A 24,898-nucleotide genomic window follows, 5' to 3' on the forward strand; every position below is an offset into this window, starting at 1 on the left:
TCTCTCTTTCCTGTTTCTCTTACAAGCATCACAAATAACTGATTATTGGAGATACAGTATCTCTGAGAATTTATCACCAATACTTTACTGTATAGACTGTAAATAGACCTGCTGTTAGCCCGGTAGTCTAAGATAGCATCGTTGGATCTATTATGATGATATTTATTCAAACTAAGCATTAAATAGATGACCAGCGCTGCTATTTGATGTCGAGACCACAAGCACAACCTACATCTATTGGTGGTGCTGGTGACTTCTTCGACAATGACATCTAGAGGTTTGCAAGATGCATGACAAATTTTCAAAGCAATAAGCATTAGGTAAACGATTTATTTTTAGCAGAACCACGGTTCTCGCTGGGGTCCATGATTTAAACATCATGTTACGTTGGTGGTTTTAATCTGAAGCTCAAGAGCTTAAAAATGAGTGTTAAAAATGGAAGCTTGAATGCAACAAATGCAATATTAATAAAACTAGTCAATAGATAAACATGCACTCTAAAAATGCGGAGGTAAATGTAATCAAATTTGAGTAATATTTGTAACCCAGTGCTATGTCAAACTATAACAGAACTCATTTTGAGTTAATTTGAACAGACAATGTTGAGCTATGTGTAAAACCCAACAGTTGCTTTAACTACCTACACATTAGATGATTTTGACCCAGCCACAGGTCATTTTTACCCTTATTTCTGGGTTGTTAAGAATATTTATGACTATTAATGGCCCAGAAAAGGAATTTTAACACATTTCATTTACAAAACTGAAAAACAAACAAACAAAAACCCAACATCAGCAACAACAAACAGAAGATTGCTTTTACTTTTGTGAAAAGTTTAAAATTTGCTACAGTGCTCTTGTTAAATAATTCAGTTCATTTGTAACAACAAATGAACTAATTGCATTTTCATTCTTTAAAATGTAATTCTATTAATAGTTACTTAGTAAAAATTATACCATGGTCTGTCTGAATACTCGATTCTGATTGGCTGGAAGGTGTGCGTTCAAACCGTGGAATGCAGATGTAGTTCCAGTCAGTTTAAACACTATTATTATTAGAGTAGGTACAGACACAGGAAATTCACACATATACAATCTCTCTCTCTCTCTCTCTCTCTCTCTCTCTCTCTCTCTCTCTCTCTCTCTCTCTCTGTTATATCGTACTACTTTATCTCTGTGTATGATTTAGAGCGGGCAGAATTCTAGATCTAACAACCCAGATATAAAATAGCTAAAAATAATAACTAAAATAACTTTCAGTCAAAATTAGCATTGCAAACATCAATGACAGTTTTAACTTGTCAATGCTGGCAAGTTACCGTGGTATAAGCGGGATAATCCATGGTTGTAAACCTCTGAAAAGGATGATCGTGTTAATTGTTTGTATTTTGTCTTCCGGCAGACATGTAACTATCTTATATAGCGTCTGAAGGGCCATAGTAAATGAAAAAAAAGATCTTAAAACAAAATAATAACAATTTACACTGATCATCCTTGCTCTTAATGGTTTGTGTTACCTTCTTGAGCATCAGTGAATGTTTGCACCTTTTGTAATAGTCTTGTACGAGTCCCTCAGTCGTCCTCAGTGTGAAAAAATGGATCTGAACATCATACAGCCACTGTTGGAAAGGGCTCAAATATGCAGAAGATGCTGGAAAAGCAAAGAATGTGTAGGACCTGGTGGACAAACAAGGGACTCCTGAACAACTATCACAAAACTAAACATAAAAACAGTCGTGGAACATCCAGGTAACGGCACACAGTATTAAGAATCAAGGGTATGTAAACTTTTGAACTGGTTCATTTGTGTAAATTCAGCTATTATCTTGTCTTGTGGACTATATGTAAACATCTGTTATGTAAAATAGCTTATTCAGGACAGAACTAAATAAAAATGTTAATGTCTTTTTATTAAAAAAAAAAAAAACAACCAACATCAATGATTATACATTTTACTTTGTTAAACAACATGGTTTAGATTTTTCAAATCCATTTTTAGATTATGTGATCCCTCCCAGCCCCTCTGCTTGAGCTGTTACTATGGAAACAATATTAGAATAAGTGCATTAAAGTGTACCTATTATGGTTTTGAAACCTGCCTAATTTAGTTTTAAAGGTCTCATAGAATAGATTTACACGCATCCTCTGACGGGTCAGATGTCCCAGTCTGTTGTGATTGGTCTACCGCTGTCAGCGTGTTTCAAAAAGGAAATGCCCACTACACAACGAGTTTCAGCTCCGTCTGTTTGCAAACAGCCGATGAAGACCAGAGGCTGGGCTTTTTGTTACAAACAAAGACTTTTTACATTCACAAACAGCTACATAACACACTATATGAAAGATAATATTTCCATCCATCCATGCATCTTCTATACCGCTTATCCTTCCTTCAGGGTCACGGGGAAACCTGGAGCCTATCCCAGGGAGCATCAGGCACGAGGCGGGGTACACCCTGGACAGGGTGCCAATCCATCGCACACTCACATACACATTCACACACCCATTCGTACACTACGGACACTTTAGACATGCCAATCAGCCTACCATGCATGTCTTTGGACTGGGGGAGGAAACTGGAGTACCCGGAGGAAACCCCGGCGGCACGGGGAGAACATGCAAACTCCGCACACACAGAGCCACGGTGGGAATTGAACCAATCAAAGGTAATATTTGAAAAACCATAATAGGTGCACTTTAATATAAACCTATTGTTTATGTTACAGCCGGAACTACTTTCATAGATGTGCTGTTATACAGAAATAATGCACACTTAATAATAATAATAATAATAATAATAATAATAATAATAATAATAACAAGAAGTGCTGCGATTTTCTTTACAAATTTGATGTCAGAACGGAGTAAAATAGATACAAACAATCAAAACCCACCTAGTCACATATCTAACAACAGTACATACTGGAGCTATTTCAGGTTCGCGTTTTTTTTTTCAGAGGTATGTTTTGTCCCAGCACGGTTCCCGTATCAGCTGGAAATCTTGTCACTTGACAGGAAGTTAATGTAATTTTTTGCGAGAACATAATCACGATTTCTTTCACACCCGCTGCAAAATGGAATAATAATAACAACAGTATTTTTAAAATCCTTCTATCTGTAAGTTTGATGTAATATCCAGCCTAGCATTGCATATGCAGATTGTTTTTGAAGATTATTAGCCGCTCGGAGTTTGAACACCGGAGAGATGTAAACAGCAGCTAGTCGTCTTCCTAATCTCCTAAAAACTCCTAAACACCTTCAGATATTATTTCAGCTTTTATTTCTCTAATTATATATATATATATAGAGTGTGTGTGTGTGTCTGTGTGTCTGTGCTCACAAACCTAAAATACAATGTTTTGCAGAGAGCTAAAGGAATGAAGCTATCCCTGCTGAAATACAACAACAGGAACAAATTAGAATTTCTAATGGATTTAATGGTTATAATGGTAACTGTAATGGTCTCTGTGGGTCTCTACTCCTAATTTGTTGCCTTCTATTCCATTAGGGACCAGAAATGGTAATGGTTTTAATAGTTAACAGCCGATGGTTCATAATGGTATTTGTAGTGGGAACCATTAGAATTTTTGTGATGGTTTCTACTGATTTCTATTAAAATTTTTTTTTTTTTTTTTTTTACAACAAGCACCTTACAGCAGTGATCTCAAAAAAAAATGAACAAACCAAAAACACCCAGAAATGTTGATGAAGAAAAGCATGTTGGAAAATGAAGTGTGTGTTTTTCTGTCTTTCATGTGGTTAGGATCAGTGTGTTTTTGGATCATCACCATGCCTCTGACAGCAGCTGTGATCAGCGGGGCCCAAAAGCTGGTCCTGTACGAGACAAGGGCTGTATGTACCACTGTTATTTTTCATTTATAAAATCCACACTCGGTTAGCACGTTCGCCTCACACCTCCAGGGTCGGGGGTTCAATTCCCACCGTGGCCCTGTGTGTGCGGACTTTGCATGTTGTCCTTGTGCTGCAGGGGTTTCCTCCGGGTACTCCGGTTTCCTCCCCCAGTCCAAAGACATGCATGGTAGGCTGATTGACATGTCCAAAGTGTCCATAGTGTATGAATGGGTGTGGGATAGACTCCAGGTTCGCCCGTGACCCTGAAAAGGATAAGTGGTATAGAAGATGGATGGATGGATGGAAAATCCACACTCCTTTTTATAAATGTGATTTGTCTGTTTTTGAAGTTTCTGCTTTCTTCCTGACTGCTTCACACCAGTGACACTGGATGGCAGTGTCGAGCTGCTCATTTACTTCACCATATATAGTACACACTATGACCAAAAGTATATGGACACCCGACCTTCACACTCGTATGTTGTTCTGACTCAAAATGTTGCCACAAAAAGTTTTGACACACACAATTGTATAGGATGTCTTTGTATACTGTAGAATTACAATTTCCCTTCACTGGAACCAAGAGACTGAGCTAGAACCTGTTCCAGCATGACAAAGCGAGGTCCATGAATACGTGGTTTGCCGAGGTTAGAGTGTAAGAACTCGAGTGTCCTGCACAGAGCCCTGACCTCAACCCCACTAAACACTATAATGCTGACTGTGCGCCAGGCCTTCTCGCCCACCATCCGTTCCTAATGCTCTTGAGCAAATCCACACAGCCACTCACCAAAATCTTGTGGAAAGCCTTTCCTGAAGAGTGAAGGTTATTATAATAGTAAAGAGGGGACTAAATCTGGAATGGGATGTTCAACAAGCACATATAAGTGTGCTGGTCCGATGTCCACAAACTTTTGGTCGTATAGTGTATTCTAAAGGCTGTTAGGACATTTCTATCTTGAAGCTTCCACATGAGTACCAATCTCACTCCTGTCTTACTTATAACAGTGTACTGTAAATATCGGCCTCAAACACCGGATCATTACCGGATTCTTGTAATCCGAGTGAGTGTCATAATGAGTGACACGTCACAGATCTGATACGCGTGCATCATTTCTTTCACGTAACTTGGCCATAGTTTTTTAAGGTCACTCAAAGGCCTCAATGTCGATTGTTATCAGGTGTTGATACTCAGATCATTTAGAAATTGGTCTTGAACTGAAAAATGGACAATGTGGAATCAGTGGACTTGCTTTGTGGTGCTGGTTCACTTTGGCCACCGATGCGGAAGATCAGTATGTATCTGTGCAAGCAGGGAAGACAGACAGTGCAGTGCAATACAGTACTGTTTGAGTCTGTTAGATCATTGTGTGAGATTAATGCTGAGGAATGTGTTACAGCCATTATTTAATAGCACTGGCTGTACGGAACATGTCAGCCAGTCAGTGCTGTAGAATAACACTGCTATTATTCGTTGTTGCTGGACCAAAATCTTTACATTGACAAAATACAAGTGAAACTTTTTAGTGACGTTGTGCATATGGCAAAAAAGAGATGTCTATCTTATATGTTATTGCAAGTAAGCAAGGGAATAGTAGTGTCACTCAGATAGATAACTACAAACACCATGGGTGAACAAATCTTATAATGTTATTCATCTTTGCATTTGATCTCTCCACACATTGTTTCATTTTCCTTATAAATAATCACATGATCTTTCCGTATCTTCAAGAAACAGCTAAAGATCCACCTCTTCCGTGAACACCTAACTAACCCCTAAAATGCCAACCCCACATTATCCTTTAAAAAAATCAAATAAAAAACGTACTTCTATAGAAACGTACTTGCACTTCTACTCTGCGCACTTTGCTTTTCTAGAACTCAGTTAAAAGATCTTGTATAATAGCACTACTTGTATTGTTCTCCGCTTGATATATCTCTTTGCTCGTATTTCCTCATTTGTAAGTCACTTTGGATAAAAGCGTCTGCTAAATGAATGAATGTAAATAAATGTAAATGATCTACATTCAATAACGATGAATAATTTGGTAAAGAACTCTTTCCTCTTCCTGTCATCAGAGATATTTTCTGGTGGGAAGTAATAATGCTCAAACCAAACACCGTGTCCTGAAAATCGACCGAACTGAACCACGAGATCTGGTCATTATTGATGATAAGGTGAGTTTCTTAATGCTATTTGTATTGAGAAGTAATCTTTCTTGACTGGCAACCCTGAATGTACCCAAATACCAACCCAACCCCCAGATACCGCATGAGACTGACTCTGCTCAAAGCTGAGACCAATCTTCAGTGACTTTTTTGGTACGGTTCACTGAATCAGTAAATCAGGAATAAATTCGGAATGATTTTGATTTCATGTCATCTGACCAACATGGGTGGTGAGAATCACCTGGCTACGTCCTGTTGCACATGTGCGCGCATGCCAAGATCTTCCTACAGAGTCACAAAGTGATTGATGACACCGTTTCTATACTATAATGCCAGTACATACTATACATTACATACTATAAATACCAGTCACATTGCCATTTCCCCTTTCTTTTTGTCGCATCATGCATGTCATCCCAGATGTACACCATATACAGTGGATATAAAAAGTCTACACAACCCTGTTAACCCTGTATCCCTGGCAGGGTAAACTATCAGAACTTGTTCCACTCTCAGTGTGAAATTACAACATATAAAAATTAAGTGAAAAACAATAAGAAACTTTCTAGGCAAAAAAATGAAGAACTTACAATAACCTAGTTGCATGAGTGTGCACACCCATAAACTAACACTTTGTTGTAGGACCTTTTGATTTTATTACACCACTCAGCCTTTTTGGCTAATAGTCTATCAGCGTGGCTCATCCTGATGCATATTTTCCTACTCTTTCTTGCAAAAACATTCTAGATCCGTCAAATTGTGAGGCATCTCTCAATCATCTTCTTTTGGTTAAGCCGTTCCTTCGTGGATTTGGGTGTATGCTTTGGGTCATTTTCGTGCTGAAAGGTGAAATTCCTTTTCATCTTCAGCTTACTGGTAGACTCCTGAAGGTTTTGAACTAAAATTGACTGGAATGTGTAGTTACTCATGATTCCCTCCCACCTTGATAAACACCCTGGCTGAAGTAAAGCAGTCCTAACGCACGATGCTACCACCACCATGCTTCACTGTGGGCATGGAGGGTATTTTCCCTAAAATGTTTCTGATTGTTTGTCACTTAAATGTTGTAATTTCACATTAAGGGTGGGAAAAGTTCTGACATGATTTATCTTGGTTTAATCTTTTTTTACATCACAAAAACCTGCCATTTTCACAGGGTTGTGTAGACTTTTTATATCCATTGTAGAACTATCCGCTTAGCAGCTTGTGCAAAGCTTTTGGTAACCACCAGTGCTGGCGATAGCCTTCTCTCATCTCTTCCACAATGGGAAGTGTACGCTTTTATACATTAGGAGCACTTTTCTATTGAAATGCCACGGAACTCACCACGCTCTTTGCTAGTTATCTGTGCAAATTTGCTCTGTCTTGTTGCTCAGTAAACGACACTCACTGCTTAGTCATCCTGCTGGGTCGAGTTCTGTCCTTTGAGTATTTCACATTCTAGCAGGGGTGTGTGGTTTTCTCTCACTGTATGCCATGCTTTCACTACTGAGCCTGTTAAGTAGCATGCAATATCCCTTGTTTTTCACAATACACTGAGTGCAATGCTTCGGGACTCGCTGTCTGAATTCCCTGGAAGCCCACACCAGCGTTGACCATCTTAAGGATGCAAAATCTGGATGGGATCTTGTTGAGTGCGAGACATGGCACCCACGGCTGGCAAATTTAGACCCTGATGTGGAGCTGAATGTGACCCAGACACGTCTGGAGATGACTAATAAACTTCAAAAGCCCACATTGCGTCTGAGACACTTTCTAGTCTATTAACTGCCTAGCTTAATTCAGCAGTTTAGGAACGGAGATCATAAAACTCCAACACAGCCCTCCTTATAGCTCGATGACTATTCACTCTATTCATTCCTAATGAAAGGAGTGGTAGGATTCTGTATCTGCAGCCGTTTCCTGTTCGACCTCAGCTTTACCGAGTTTGGGTCGGCCTCTGCAAGCTTGCAGGCACCACTGACACGTAGCCTGCATTAAAGGTTGATTTGGACAGACAAGATAATCATACCCAGGCACCGTGATGTGTTGTAGCTGATATAAAGTATCACAAGCATATTGGTCTGGGCCACATGGTTGGCAGTGATGCTTTTATTGCATCGCTGGTGGTCTCATCAGACAGCGCACTGCGTTCATGCTGCCGTAAAGGTGAATGCAGACACACTGATGACGATCTAGTGAGAATTTACAATATTGCATGGCACTTGGCACACTCTGACAGTACGTTAGCTGCTTTATTGCTAGCATTTGAACAATCCCATTAAACCTGCATAAGTTGAACCCTTTGTGTGGGATCTGATTGGCAGCTTCCTCCTAACAGTGGGACATCTAGGCCAGGATATGGACAGACAACCTGGTATATATACAGCAGTATATATAAAGATGACCACTCATGGCCGAGGCATCATTGTATTAGAACTCACAATTTCCTGATGATGGAGCAAACAGGAGCCCTGCGCGGGGTTTTTCTAATGAAATTAGTCCGCTTGCCCCATTGGTGCCCCATTGGTGAGTGATAGTCACAACGGACCCTGGGTAGCATTGGCACAGGTGGTGTATTTTTCCCCCGGTGTGACACCACAACACATAAGTCAGCTGGAATTGACGGTGGTCCACCTTACCTTCATATTTTTTATTGTCGTATGTTGTGCTGTATGTGCCGTATGTTGGTCCACTCGGACAACGTCAGATATATCAACCAACATGGTGGCCCAAGGTCCAAATGCCTGACTATGTGACTTGCCCACAAACAGGGTATCCAGGTGTTTCTCACATCGTTCGAGGTTGCCCCAAGTCCATAATTACATAAATGATGTATCTTGTCTATATATCCCAATGTATTTAACAATTAACTGACCTCTTTTTGCTTTCATGTGTTGTGTGTGTTCTTGTATATGTGTTCAGCATGTATATAGTCAGCAGGAGGTCCGGGAGCTATTGGGAAGGTTGGACCTAGGAAACCGGACTAAGATTGGACAGAAGGGCTCCTCTGGGCTTTCCAGAACTGTGAATGCTTTTGGAATTGTAGGTAAGGTACTATTAAAAAATACTGATCTTAAGATTTGGGTAAGATGTGCGAATCCCAGAGCACCTTCATCTGAAATGCATCGCCGGGTTTACTCATGTTAGTTGTTGCCATGCACACTGTGAAATGGTGTCTTAGTTTAGGATTTTATCTGTTGGGTGTTTCTCTGTCAGGTTTCATTAAGCGTATTGAACTTCACTGCTGTTTGTTAAGAAACAGTACTTAAAACACTTACACCGTTGTGATGTCAGTTATGAATTTGTTCTTATTAGTATTATGTAACTCTCTGATCAAAACATGTTTATACTAGCCATGGCATGTATTTTGGATATGCATGCTTCTAATACCTGATGCTTGTGGTTTGTTTTTGTTTTTTTGGCTACACAAGAGCTGATTGACTGGTTAACTAATTTTGCGTCTTAAATTTCAGATTATTATATTAAGCCTTTTCAAAGGGCGCTCTCAGACTGCTACGAGTTGAGAGGTTTTGACAAATCACTCCTTTCTTGTCGCTGGTTTGTTTGTTCGGTCTTCTCGCTCTTTTGGGTGGAAATGTCAAGTCGTGCTTGGAGGTCACCGCAATCAGGCGTAGTGAAGATTAGAAACGAAGTCAAATGAATAGAAGAGGTTATGTGCGTGGGTGTACAAAATACAAAAATCCAAAATGGTTGTTCGATATTCTGAGGAACTGCTTTGAAGCAGCCCTGTATATTTACAGTATTTTACTGGCAGTGGAGTTGTTAGGTAGTTTCTGTAATTATGCTGTACTTCATTCAGAATGTTATGTTTGTTAACAGTAATGTTTTATATTCAGTTTTGTTGTAATGTTTTATATTCAGTTTTTAAATGGCGTGAAATTCTATACTTGTACAAAATATACTAATAGAAATGTGCATTTTAAAGCAATCTTTTGATTTCAGTAGCTTTTCCAATTAGCTAACTATTTTTTTCGCTCACCTGATTTTTTTTTAATGCAGAATGTAACTATAGAGTCAAGATCGTGATCAGTCACAGCATCCATGCTTTGACTGAAATTTGGTTAAAATGTACTGTATATACATACTTGTATTAAAGTAGCTACTGTTAGCTATATGGATTATGTGTTCTACACTAGCGGGCTATTAGTTAGCTACAGGATTCCTGCGAGATCTGCTGCATGGCTTTACCCAAGATTCAACATAATCGAAAGCAAGCTGTTTTATTACATTTCTGAAAATAGCTAGTAGAGACGATGATCCTTTGCTGCTTCAGTGTGGTGCCTAGGTTTTTATTTAAAATTTTCTTTTTAAACTTAACAATATAGTCAAAGCGGCGTTGCAGTAGCTACTGTATACGACAATGTGCTTAGATACAGTATAATCTGGCAGTTCTGTCAATATTTTCTCACTGCTGTAAAACATGTCTAAGGATCATTCTGGTTATACTAAACACAGTATTTTATTTACAGAAATTATTCACAGTGACAATTCAAAGCAAGAACTTCTAAAAATCATTGTGGAATGATCAAGAGTGTTATATTTAAACAAAACAACAAAAAAAGACTTTTTGATAGATTTTTTTCCCCCCCAGAATGACGTCTTTTGTAATCGTTACCGCTTTCTGAGGCAGTTGATTGCTGCTCGATTCTTGACCTAGATAGATTACATTGTTGACTGTTGATGCTATGTAGACTATTACACCGCACTCTCATCCTCTGCCTGCCTCCTATCATAATTACGTCTTGCGCAACCATACAACAGTACTGAACACTTTTCTGATAGGGACAAAAGGTTTATGCTAAAAATGACGCACTCGCATAACAGGTATAGTCCAATGTTTGTCAGGAAATACTGTATTGGACTAATAGTATTATTGACCTATTTCTAGCATTAAAAAACATTTTTGTCTGCATTTTTCACTTTTACTGTCTGTCATTCTATCATTATAATACAACTGCCCTGGAACATACAGTATCGTGTAGAGGCTTTATTTATCTCATGATCAGTAAACATTATAATGTAACACTTTTGGTTAGTCATGATTAGCAAATCTGTCACACACCTCGCACACCTCTGACAGGAAGTAAACAGCTGTGCTCTTTTAACAATCGATACATTAAATGCATGCGACTCTGCCAGAGCTGATTTCTGATCGAGAATTTGTTGAGACGTCATGCTCGATATTTATGTTAAACTCATATACTGTATACAGTCATCGGCGTACACCCACAGTGCTGTATAAAATGTCCTGTATATTGTGTGACTGCTTAGTAGAATATTCCTCCGCCTTCTTGCAGGCTTTGTCCGTTTCCTGGAAGGCTACTACATCATTCTGATCACCAAGCGACGCAAGATGGCCGACATTGGGGGTCACTCCATCTATAAGATAGAAGACACCAACATGATTTATATCCCTAACGACTCAGTCAGGGTCACGCATCCTGATGAAGCCAGGTTAGTTTAAGTCTAGATTTGATTCCTTTAGAGTGCCGTTCAGTTTTCTAAGGTCGCAGCAGCCGGCTATTAAAAGCGCTGAGGCACAAATTGTAGCTTAAATTGCAGTCATGCGGCGCAACCACAGAGCTGTTGAAAAGCTTAAGGCTAAATGAATGGAAATGCATTAACCAGCTAAGTACAAATATCTACAGTATGAGCGGGAGTTCAAAAGTAACCCCATTTTGTGTTTAGAACCTTGAAACACTGCTCCTAAATTTAACGACATGAAGTTTAGTGGACCGAGCGGAGTGTGTAATCAGCAGGACTTTCCAACCCTTCCCTTTTGCCCTACGTTTCGCATACGCATACATTAGAAATGTATGTTTAAAGTGTTTAGGTTTGTAGTTTTCATAATTACACATAAGAACGGGGACAAACAGCTTAGTACATCTGACCCTTAGTGTCAAACATCACTGTAACATTTGTCTCGTGCTGTCTTGTCACCATTTTTTTTTTTTTTTAGCACAAACTTTGTTATAGATTTGTTTTGTTTTATGACTTCTACATTATCGAGTCAGTACAAAACACATTTTAGATTACCAAACATTAGTTTTCTAGCACAAACTTAAATGTTACCGAATAAATGTTTGTATGTCAGTAAAGAAAGCAGCATGTTAAGTGGTAAGAGACACTTTTCAGACAAAAAAACACAATGACGGCTGATGGGTTTTGCTGCAGAAATAAGAAGCGAGTGCGACAGTCAAAGTCTCCAGAACAACTGTGGCTGGTTCTGCAAGATGCTCAATAAAACTTACAGCTCATTTCCTTATAATACCGCACTAATTGTACCAGAGATTACTATTTTTTTAATTATTATTTATTTTTTGTCACACCAAATATTACCTTTGTTTCCTTTACTACTGTTTACTGTATTTTTTTTTTTAAATGTAGAAACATTTAAATTCATTATTTTTGAAGGCATCTTTGCTCTATAGTGTTTCTTTGCATGTGCCTAAAACTTTTGCACAGTACTGTATTTCTTTACAGTATACACAAACCGTATGTTAATAGGAACATACCGGTACCCAGTGCAATTATTTCATGATCTAATTATCTAATCATGCAGATTAGGTCAAGAGCTTCAGTGAATGTTCACATCATTAATCTGAAAGGGGTGGGTGGGTTGGGGGGGGATCTCAGTTATCACAGTGACTGTGGCTGGTTTGAGTATTTCAGAAATTGCTGATCTCCTGGGATTTTCAGACAGAACTCGAGAGTTTAGAAACCACCAGGGCACAGATTCACAGAAACTGGACAGCTGAAGATTGGAAAAATATCACTTGGTCTTTTTTCCAGTTTCAGTGAGGCTGCACTCACTGTAGCCTCAGATTCCTGCTCTTGACTGACAGGAGTAGAACCTGATTTGTGGTCCTTTACTGTTATAGCTCATCCACCCCAGGTTTCAGCATGTTGGGCATTCTGAGATGCTTTTCTGCTCACCACAGTTGTAAAGAATGATCATTTGAGTTCACGTAGCCTTTCCGTCAGCTTGAACCAGTCTGGCCATTCTCCTCTGACCTCCCTTATCAACAAGGTGACATGTTCCTGCCCTTAGAACTGATCCCCCACTGGATGTGTTTTGTTTTTCTGTATAAACTCTAGAGATTGTTGTGTGTTTGAAAATCTCAGATCAGCTGTTTCTGTAATACTTAAACCAGCTGGTACCAACAACCATGCCAGGGCTGTGATCACTACGAGCACATTTTTCCCCTCATGTTTGATGAGAACATTAACTGAAGCTCTTGACTTGTGTCTTCATGATTTCATGCATTGTGCTGCTGATACATGATTGGGTAATGAAAGCGCATGTGTCCACCAGTGAATATCCAGTGAATATTTTCTTTTTTGTTCTTTCTTTAGGTCATTAGAGCGATAACAATGGAACATTTTCACTTTCATAAGTCTTTATCAGATTGTAAATTGCGAACAATAAAAGACGAACGAATGCTTTCAACTATCCTCCAGATCAATATCTACCTCCTTGATAATTGATCTTCAGCTGAGATTTTATTATTATGCTATATGGATATTACTACACTTAGTTTGTATGGCCTTATTTTCATAACTCTTTATGACGCTTATTACGCATTCAGTTTATTAATTTGAAGTGAGAGTGAGGCCCTACAGACACTAAACGAGGAATAGTACATGATGTTCTTAGGTGACATAATTACCTGAAAAGTAGCAACTTGGGAGTGCTGTCATGACACCAGGTCACACATCTGGTATTATTGTACTGTCACATTTTATGTAAGTGTGCGACTGAAATTTGTACATTTGTTCCTACTGACAGTTCAGTGCTTTTACTTTTTTTTTTTTAACCATCATTGTATTTCTACAGATATGTGAGGATGTTCCAAAATGTGGATCTTTCCAGTAACTTCTATTTCAGGTAAGTGCTCAAACATTTTCCACAGAGCTGTCACATGTCCTGCTGTTTTGTGCGTGTGTGTGTGTGTGTGTGTTTAAGTACGTCCTGTTCGGAACACAGGGTATGATTGGGTCTTAATTTAGCAGCACCTGAGATCAAAATCCTGTAACAGTATAACGAGCATGGGGCAGGTCGGCCTGTGATACCTAGCTGATCCCTGATGATCTTGGGTTACCTTTCTGAATCTCGGCTTTTGTGTGTAGCTGTGTTTGTTTGTCCTTGTCCCCGTTTTTTTGTGTGTACGTACCGTAAGGAGAACAGGATATGCTGTATTTTGGAAAGACCTTGGGTTTTTGCCTCATGTGTGTGTCTAGCTTTAATTGGGTCTGTATGAGTTCTTGTGAGAAGTATGTGCGCAAAGACATGACTCTATAGTACAGGGGTCGGGAACCTATAGCTCACGAGGCACATATGGCTCTTTCAATGATTGCCTATGGCTCAACATCAGGAGAAAAAACAATCACGAAAGCTATTTCTCCAGATTCTCCGACTCTTTTGATGATATTATGTACTGTAGATGATGAGATATTCATAGTCTTCGCATTTTCACGTTGAGGAACATTATTCTGAAATTGTTCCACAAATTGTAGACGCAGATTTTCGTAGATTGGTGAACCTCTGCCCATCTTTACTTCTGAAAGACTCTGCCTCTACACTTACATTCCCAGCCTTTTATTGCCCCATCCCAACTTTTTTGAGACGTGTTGCCACCATGAAATTAAAAACGACCTTATTTTTTTCTTAAAATGGTACATTTACTCAGTTTAAACATATGATATGTTTTCTATGTTCTATTGTGAAGAACGCGTGGGTTTATGAGATTTGCAAACCATTGCATTCTGTTTTACACAGCGTCCCGACTTTTTTAGAATTGGGGTTGTACATAATTCATAATCGATGCCCGTTTGTGGCACAAGAAGCTCAAATTTCATTGGACAATGTGGAGCAGAGCGGTAATTTCACAGTCTAATTCATAAATAAGTTGAAAACTACATAGTCAGTCTGTTTTCAGTTTTTTTAGCAAGGATGAAATGGCTAAAAAAAAAAAAGACGCTCGTATCGTTCTTTCCAGTTATTTGGAAGTTGCATTAATGGTAAGTAGTGTTCAGTTTACTGTTACTTACGCACTGCATCTTGTATTGATTTACCATTTGATGAATTGATCATAGTTGGTTAAATGAAGTCAGAGTGCCACCTACAGGCCTATTATGTGACGTACAGGCTATTAGGTCACGCAAAATGTGAAATCCCCTTTATTACATGACCACTTTTTTTTTTTTATAATTATTAGATAATAGTAATGATAATAACTAGAGTAATAAGGAGACATATATAAAAACATCAAAAAATATGTTAACATTTCGCTGGTTCTTTTATCATAAATCTTTTTATGATTTAAAAAAAATCATAACACTTTTTTTTTTTTTTTTGGCTTTTATGGCTCTGCCGGCTGAAAAGGTTCCCAACCTCTGCTATAGTAGATTGTCGTTACTCATCATTCTTTATTTGTTAAATTTTACATGTACATTCGAATTAAAACAGTACAATATATTGTATATATTATATACCTGGACAATGTAGCCTGCTCTTTTGATAAGAAAACGATATATATTGCACCTCAGTACGACTTTATTGGAAGTAAAATGGCTCTTCACTGGTTACGGACTCAAGACCACTGTTTCAATTCAATTAAATTTTATTTGTGTAGCGCTTTTTACAATAGACATTGTCTCAAAGCAGCTTTATAGAAACATATAAACACAGGATACAGATTTTAAGTGTGCGAATTTATCCCAATTGAGCAAGCTGGTGGCGATGGTCCCAAGGAAAAACTACCTGAAGTGAAATGAGGAAGAAACCTTGAGAGGAACCAGACTCAGAAGGGAACCCGTCCTCATCTGGGTAACGACGGATAGTATGAAAGTAAAAGAAAATCCATTATGGTTTTTACATGAAGTCTGTTTGTTAAACTAGTTCACTGTTCACCAAAGGAGACCTGAGTCCAAAACTTTATGTGGTAATTGCAGTCCCAAGGCCATCGCAGCAACCGTAGTCCCAGCAACCACAGCGAGAATGTCCATGTGGAATTGAGGTTCTTTTGAATCTTCAGACTGTATCCTCCAGTTTGTCTGTGTCCTTGTTTTTGTGCCACTCCCGAATAGATAAATTTATGAAATAGGACTCTGTAGTTTTTTTCCGCTGAGGTGTGTGTAATAGCATGAGCGTGTCATGTAAATGTCAAGCACGGTTGGCTCTATTGTTATGAAATGGAATTGGCACAACCGTGACTCTGTCTAGAGGAGGAGTCTGTCTACCAAAAGCGCGAAAGAGCAGCACCCGAGAAGCCGTGGGTAACTCTGAAGGAGCTTGAGAGATCCACAGCTCAGATGGGAGAAGCTGTTTTCAGGATAGCCATAACCTGGGCACACTTTCCACAACGCTGGGAGCATGTTCAATTTGCCAGAAATGCACGTTGGAGACTCAACAAACATGTATGAAAGAGAACCCACAAATGGTTACGTTTGTTGGGAAACCAACCGTGCTCATCACTCGGTCGCGCTGAAGCATGGTGGTGGTAGCACTGAATAGTTACGCAAGCAACAAATGCTTGTTTTTTGCTTAAATATTCTTTGCGACACAATTGAAACAAAATGTTACTAATACTTTAACTTTGATCTAGTGAATCGAAGCGACTTGCAAGTGTGCAAACCAGTTGACAGTTGCAAAATGACCAGAAACAACAAGACGAGAGCCCATACTGGAACAAACACACATTCAGCATCCTTACTTTGATTAACCTTATTATTTTTTTGTTTCGATTTTTTTTCTCACTTTATCATTGCGATATTCAAAACTCGTTTATCACGTATCACATTTTTGACCATTCTGTGCAGACATTTTTTTTTTTTTAAACAGAAAAATGAAATGTAGTACAATAAAGTATGTTTAAGCTCGGAATGTCAGTCATTGCATGTGTTATTTATTTGATTGATTCACCTTTACCCGACGTCCTGATGATTTCCTGACGTTTGCCAGTACCACTTCACACTCTACTTTATTGGATTTAATGAAAAACAGTTTTGCACACCAAGCAGACTGTTTGAATTTCCTTTTTGCGTGCCCCCTGTGACGTTTGCATCTTTTGACCTGTAGTTACAGCTATGACCTGAGCCACTCTCTTCAGTATAACATGACTCTTCTCCAAACACCCTATGATCATGGAGAAACTGAGGAGCACCAAACCAGCGGCAGCAGCAAACAGGACAGTTTCGATATCTTTGAGGATGAAGGCCTTCCTACGCAAGGTCGGTTGATCTGTCTGTTTGTCTCTCTCTCTCTCTTTTTTTTCTCATTTCTTCGACTTTTGTGATCGTCACTCCATCCAAGGTCTGTATCTGTCTGCATATGTGTGTTTATCTTTATTTCTCTGCTTTTTTTCACTTCTATCTTTCTATCTCTTCACGTGTTTCCTTTATCTCTTATTTTGCATTTGCCTTTTCTGCCTGGATGTGTTTCTTGTTTATGTGAGGAATAAAACACTTCTTGTATTTTTTTAAAATTCATTTATAGTTATGTTTAATATTGGGGTAAATAGTAAATGGTCTGCACGTATACAGTGCCTTTTAACCTTAGCGGTTCTACAAAGCTGTTTCTCATTCCCCCATTCACACACACATTCACACACACACACACACCAATGACAGCAGTAAAGGCGCCTTTCATGCGTGTCATCGGGAGCAGCATGTGAGCCAGGAATCGAACCGCCAACCCTATGATTAGTGGACAGCCCACTCTACCACCTGATCCACAGCCGCCCCGTAAAACGTCCGTGAAACCAGTTAGTTCCTGTTATCGCTTGTGTAATAACCATCATTCCCTCGCTTTCTCTTGAAGTTCATAAGACATAAACAAGCAAGAGCAACATGCTCTGTCCTGAAGTATTTCCCGTGGCAGAAAAAAAGGGACAGCTTGACTGTTACAAAGCACTGATTCCTTTCAAAAATACTAAAAAACATCTCCTTCACTTTGTTCAATAACAACATGTCATTACTATAGAATCGATAACGTACTAGGACATTCACATTAACATCTAAACCTGTAGTTTGCACTCTTCTCCGAGCTCCTGTTATCGAAAAACTAATCAGCGTTGATCAGATTGAAGAATTCACATCTTGAACTTGTTTCTCCATGTGTCTGTTTATAACACACATACGCTATGAGTGCACATTTTGTGTACGAATCTGATTGCGTGTCTGTTTTTATTCCAGTGGTAAACGGCTTGAAGAATGAACCCTACGCTAAATATGTGTGGAACAGTCGTCTGATGGACAAAGTTAAGGATACGGTGCATCCAGACTGGCTCCTGTACATCATCCATGGCTTCTGTGGCCAGTCTAGTATCCTTGCACGTGTGTGTGTGCTCATGTGCATGCGTACCTGATTCACCTGTCTATTTGTGATGTGGAATTCTTGAATGGATACAATTAGATTTTTTAATTTAGATACTATTACTTGGCTTTTACAATGCTGCCTTTGACCTTCCCCTTGTCTTTCTGTTTTTTCTCACTCTGTCTGTGTCTTTGCTTGGTTTATGAGCTGTATCAGCACATTGCTTCTTTTTTCCTCTCTCAGTCCTTTTTATTCAAACTATTCTAGTCTAACCCTCTTCCCTCATGCTATCTTTTTCTGTCCATCCCTGTGTCAGGTGCTTTCAGCTTCCTGTAGACAAGCGAGGTCCACGGTGAGCCTCCAAGGCTTCAATGGAGTCCCTATTTGCTCTTTCTTTGCTGATGTGTAGTGTGTTCCATGACTAAACCTTGTAGATGCCATGTCTCTGGCATGATACAGAGCAGCTGGGCCACATTTGGTATGAAGTTGGATCACTGCATATGCATTATACTGTATATGATTTGAAAATGATATGCGACTTATAGTCGGGACTCCTTTGACCTACAGTAACACTTAAAAATGTCAAATCTTCTTCGATCTGGTCATAAATTCCATTTTCTCTTTCTCACCATCATTTTCACGTACGTAGGAGTATGGAGCGAGTCGAACATCGTGAAATAAACATAACATGTCCTTTGGCTTTGACCGCCCCTCTAAAGAGATTAAAAGCCTCCATGTGAAACCATGCCAAAACACACTTTCCACAATGTTTATTTTTTTTTTTTTACTGTTTATTCATTTTGGCTTTTGAATATTCTAGTGTACTCATGTGTATATGTATATGCATGTTCTCAGTGGCGTAACATACTGGACCAGGGCTAATATCGAAGGTGATTAGTGGGCCCCTAGGAGGTTTTTTTTTTCCAAGCAGATGCTCTCATATTATGTTTAGAGGAATAAGAGTGCTGATTATAGAGCCAGGATTCAAGAGAAATGTGTGTTTTTTTGTTATTGTTGAGCAGAACAGTTTTGCTTTTAGTGATAAGGGCTTGAGTTCCACGTCCTTCGTCCCCTTGCTTACACCTAAAACAAAGTACCTCCATCTTTGCTAACGCCTACTCATCCCAACCGTATACACGTATAGTACATTCTGTCAAAAATATAGTGTCAGACGATATCTGTGCTCGTTAAGCTTGTGTGATATGGAGTTTTCCATTTGATTATTCAGAACTGATTAAAAAAAGGCGTATTCTCTCTACCCTGTCAATCACAGTGACACTAGCCAATCGTGAGCGTCTGTGAACTCATGTACGTGGAAGGGGGTAGATAGCGTTTTCCTCATAGGGTGTTACGCCGCCCTGGGACGCAGCTTGAGCAACAGTTTGGAAAGATGTGGTTGGCTGGCTTCACATGTCTCAGAGGAAGTACATGGAACTTTCATTGTTCCGGTTTGTAAGGCGTTGGTGGGTAGAAATTGGCAAGTGACCGAATTGGGGAGAAAAATGGGAATAAAAAAGGGTCAACTTAGAACTAGATTTGGTCAACTGCAGCTCTGTACTCTGTAAAAAAACAAAACAAAAACACAACGTTTGCCAGGCTTTATATATGTTTGATGTCTATGTGCCAGTGTGTGTACTTAACTCTAAGTTTCAGAATTGTTGATCTATGGACGGCCGGTTTATGTCACTCTGATCGCTCGGCGTTCCAGCCGTTTTGCTGGAACCCGCTTCCTGAAGAGGGGAGCCAACTGTGAGGTACACATTTTACACTCAACCCGAGAATAACTGGCACCCTTTAAGAGAATAGACAGAAAAGACTGGATAAAAAATATTCTTCTTTAATAAATATGATCGTATTTTCTCACAAAAAACAACATAATTTTGTGAAAATGTAAAAAGAAAAGAAAAAAAAAGCCTTTCAGTCATCTTGAGAAGATTATTATTTTTTATTTGTTCAAGAACACCATCAACAGGGGACTGGAATGTTGATGGATATTTGTGGGCTGTTTTGGAGACTAATGATCCTCTTACGGAGATTGACAGAATCATGATAGACTCACCTCTGCATTTTGTCGAGTACTTGGTTGCCTCTACCAGGAGATTAAGACTTGAACACCACTGAAAACCTGGACTAAAGTGGGCCACTAAGAACCACTTAAAAACCATAACATGGCTTTGGACCTCAATTCATATGAACAGTTATGCTATTATAGCTTTAGGACTGAAATAGCCACAAACAGTTTTGCACTCAAGTCTCCATTAGTGAACAGTGGAGATGTTAAACAAAACAGACTTCATGTATAAACTGTAATGAATTTCCTGCATACACAACTTGACCATGTAGCATTAGCACATTTATAGAAGGGATTTATTTATTTATAATCACACTGTGATTATAAATAAATGTCTGTTATTACCCAGATGAGGATGGGTTCCCTTTTGAGTCTGGTTCCTCTCAAGGTTTCTTCCTCATATCATCTCAGGGAGTTTTCCTTGCCACAGTCACCTCTGGCTTGCTCATTAGGGATAAATTCATATCCTGAATTTATATATTTCTGTAAAGCTGCTTTGGGACAATGTCCATTGTTCTAAGCGCTATACAAATAAAACTGAATTGAATTTAAATTTCCTGAATGACTAGAAAGGTTAGTCTGCAAGTGGACTTCAAACTTGTTAGGCGTTATACAGTATATAGGAAGAATCACGCACGGTGGCTTAGTGGTTAGCATGTTCGCTTCACACCTCCAGGGGCAGGGGTTCGAGTCCCACCGTGGCCCTGTGTGTGCGGAGTTTGCATGTTCTCCCCGTGCTGTGGGGGTTTCCTCCAGGTACTCCGGTTTCCTCCCCCAGTCCAAAGACATGCATGGTAGGCTGATTGGCATGTCCAAAGTGTCCATAGTGTATGAATGGGTGTGTGAATGTGTATGTGAGTGTGCCCTGTGATGAATTGGCACCCTTTCCAGGGTGTACCCCGCCTTGTGCCCAGTGCTTCCTGGGATAGGCTCCAGGTTTCCCCATGACCCTGAAGAAGATAAGCGGTATAGAAGATGGATGGATTTGTGGTAAAAAATAAAAAAAAAGTTTAAGCTCAAAATATTGTGTGTATCCGTAAATCGTGCAAATAATTCTGGAATTACACTGATACAAAGTTTTCTTTGATATTTTCAGTTTTTAATTATTATTTTTTTAAATTAACTTCTGTAATCTGGAATAATGTGCTAAGTTCCTAGCTCCACAATATGTACCCAGTTCCCAGATTTCACAGCCAAGAAAAAATTTCCTAGAATCCTTTACCAGCATAACTGGTCATTTTTTAAGGATAATTCTGAAGCAGTTACATAGCACAGTGTTGCGTGTGTGTGTGTGTGTGTGTGTGTGTGTGTGTGTGTGTGTGTGTGTCCATTTGAAGGGTGACGTGGCAAATGAAGTGGAGACTGAGCAGATCATCCACGATGCCTCAGTAATGTCGTTTTCAGCAGGAAGCTACTCGTCCTATGTGCAGGTGCGAGGCTCCGTGCCTCTCTACTGGTCTCAGGACATCTCCACCATGATGCCCAAACCACCCATACGATGTAAGAGCATTACACAGTATCCATATGTGGTTTAGTATTATACAATACACTATTGGCTATTGTTTTTTAGTGTATTTTATTTATTTTTTATTTTTTTTTTTACACAAGTGCTCCCATGCACTCTTTAAGACTGTGTTTGCTAGACTGTAGTCATATGATCTTTATATCACAGTAGATTAATCATAATCATCATGCACTTTTCTGAGTATCATATACATTATTGGGTGTCAAGGCTTTTATAACTTCGAGACTTAGCATATCTTACAAGAATTGGATCCCAGGGCTAATATACATGTCAAAGCATGAGTAAGGGAGGGAAGGACGAGGATTAGGTGTGTGTCATGAGCATAGAAATGGTATGAGAAGCCGTGCGAGATGAAGAAAGTAGAGGGTCAGGTGCTGAGCCGCGTGGGACTCCAGTAGTGAGTCTTCTCATAAAAATTTTATACCAGTCAAAAGTAAAAAAAAACTTATGGCTCCACATTTTTTTTGTTAAATAGATACATTTCCTGACGTACTCTGTACAGTGAAAATGTTTTCATGTATCTCAGAAGGTGTTGATAAATAACAGCAAGTTTATATTAATGCGCTCGTTTCTATACAGTTTGTAAATGGCCATAACATTTTTGCATAAAAGTTTATGTAAAATTTTCATTTAGTACTGCCCTTCAGAAGCTACATTTTTACATATATTTACATGTTTCACAGAAGCCCCCCCCCCCCCAGCCCTTAATGTATCGTGTTGCCTTCTTGTGCATCAGTGAATGTTTGCACCTTTTGTAATAGTTGTGTACGAGTCCCTCAGTTGTCCTCAGTGTGAAAAGATGGATCTCAAAATCATATAGCCGCTGTTGGAAAGGTGTCAAACATATAAGCAGTTTATAATATGCTGGAAAAGTAAAGAATGTGCAGGACCTGGAGGATTTTTCTGAAGAACAGTGGGTAGTTTAACTGCTTAGGACAAACAAGGGACTCATGAACCTCTATCACAGCACATAAACACAATCGTCGATCATCCAGGTAACAACACACAGTGTTAATAGTCAAGTGTGTGTAAACTTTTGAACTGGTTAATTTGTGTAAATTCAGTTATTATTGTGTCATGTGGACTATATGTAATGTGAAATAGCGTATTGAGGGCAGTATTAAATAAAAATCTAAATGAAAGTTTTATGATTCCTCTTTTTTGCAGATTCTCCAAGGGGTATGTAAACTTATGTAAACTTATGACCTCAACTGTACTGACAGCTTAGTCGGGCTTGTACAGCAGACTCTGCACATAAACTGATTAAAAAACATGTCTAATTGTTGAAATGTTTTTATTTCTCATGTTCGAAATGATTAAGAGTGTCAGGGCTGTGTAACAGTCCGAGGTAGAGCTGTTCTTAAGTGTTTTTTAAGTGACACAGGAGAGACTTCGAGACAGAGGGCTCTGCAGTTTCTCTTTGGTATAGCAAGCTGCATTTTTGATAGAAAAAACAAATGGTTGGTGAGGGAATGCTTTACCATAAGCTATAAAAGGAACTAACTTCATTTTTTTCTTTAATGCAATTAAAATAAGTGCAAAAGTCTTAGCCACCCTATTACTATTGTTTAGTACAACTTTTGTTATAGATATTTTATTTTATGACTTCTGTATTAGCACAAAAACATTTTATATTTCCTATACTTTTCCGACAAAAGATGAGATGCTACGGAAAAATGTATGTTAGTAAAGAAAGCAACGTGTTACATGCAGTCACCTCTGAAAGTACTGGAACAGCAAGGCCAATTCTATTTTTCTCACTATACATTGAAGACATTTGGGTTTGAGATCAAAAGATGAATATGAAAAAACAGACCAGAATTTCAGCTTTCATTTCCTGATATTTATATCTAGATGTGTTAAACAACTTTTGGTTGTTCCCAACTTTGGGAACATGACACCTTTTGTTTGAACCCACCAATTTTGTTTTTCAAGTGATTTTTCAAAATATTGGAACATTGTGACTGATAGGTGTTTCTTGCTGCCCAGGTAAATTGATTGTTTAAAGACTTAATAGCTTTGGCTGTCTACTCTTGGTTTGAGCCCTAGGTTTTGGATTTGAAGACTGCATTTGTTGTTAACAAGGATAAACCAACATGAAGACCAGAGATCTGTCTATGGGAGAAAAGCAAGCCATTCTGAAGCCGAGAAAAGAGGGAAAACAATAGACTTGGCTTTGCTGTTCAAATACTTTCAGAGGGGACTGGAACAGACAACTTTTCAGGCAAAAAAAAAATGTAATGAAGGTTGCAAAAAAAAGAAGCAATTGTGATAAAGTCTCCAGAAGAACTGTGGCAGATTCTCCAAGATGTTCAATAAAACTTAACATAATTTCCTTATAAAACTATACAACCTGCACTTGATACTATAGTAATTATTATTTTTAAAAAAAACAAAGTTCTGTCACACGAAATATGGACTTTGGAGTTTATTATTGTTGTTTTTTTATGTTGAAACAGTTCATTTCATTATTTTCGAAGGCATCTTTGCTTTACAACATTTCTCTAAGATGTTTGCACAGAAATGTTTATCAGCCATTCAACAAATGTTAATCTTCATAAAGTTCTCATTCGATGCATTTTATATTCTCTTAAAATTCTACCCTCTTTTGAGTGAGCAGTAATTTCAAAATGTTGCGATTTAACAACTGTAAGCCAGTGCTTTCCTTTGACTTGCTAGTTGTTCAACTGACTATAAGTCAAGTGCTAATCGAGGCCCTCTGGGGCAGAAATCACGCTGCCCCATACTCGCTTAATACACCTTTGTTTATGATTGAAAGAGGGACAGTGGACAGGACAGTTAATGATATTACCTCTTGTGTTGGAAATAGTTTAGCTGGTCTCAATTGAATTTTTGTTCTCTGTCTTTTTATCGGTCGTGTAAGTGTGCGCGGTACAGGTGTTAAGATTTGGCACAAGTAATCCTCTTATCCCTTGTCCCCATTTCCATCTTCTCTCCTGAACAGAGTG

The 24,898-nt window shown here is 38.8% G+C and overlaps 1 protein-coding gene across 1 annotated transcript in view; it reads left to right on the forward strand.

The window, feature by feature from the left end:
* The first annotated feature begins 2,949 nt into the window (after nucleotides 1–2,949).
* The window catches only part of fig4a (FIG4 phosphoinositide 5-phosphatase a), a 57,167-nt gene continuing 35,218 nt past the window's right edge, over nucleotides 2,950–24,898 (forward strand). Inside the window, exons 1-10 of the mRNA XM_053646185.1 lie at nucleotides 2,950–3,113; nucleotides 3,760–3,848; nucleotides 5,925–6,023; nucleotides 8,919–9,042; nucleotides 11,315–11,471; nucleotides 13,855–13,905; nucleotides 17,098–17,249; nucleotides 18,213–18,341; nucleotides 19,987–20,087; nucleotides 21,742–21,904. Of these exons, the coding sequence (XP_053502160.1) occupies nucleotides 3,786–3,848; nucleotides 5,925–6,023; nucleotides 8,919–9,042; nucleotides 11,315–11,471; nucleotides 13,855–13,905; nucleotides 17,098–17,249; nucleotides 18,213–18,341; nucleotides 19,987–20,087; nucleotides 21,742–21,904 (1,039 nt within the window). The 5' untranslated portion in view covers nucleotides 2,950–3,113; nucleotides 3,760–3,785. The remainder of the gene's footprint in view (nucleotides 3,114–3,759; nucleotides 3,849–5,924; nucleotides 6,024–8,918; nucleotides 9,043–11,314; nucleotides 11,472–13,854; nucleotides 13,906–17,097; nucleotides 17,250–18,212; nucleotides 18,342–19,986; nucleotides 20,088–21,741; nucleotides 21,905–24,898) is intronic.

The sequence above is a fragment of the Ictalurus furcatus genome, chromosome 2 (genome assembly GCF_023375685.1).
Source record: "Ictalurus furcatus strain D&B chromosome 2, Billie_1.0, whole genome shotgun sequence".
NCBI lineage: Eukaryota > Metazoa > Chordata > Actinopteri > Siluriformes > Ictaluridae > Ictalurus > Ictalurus furcatus.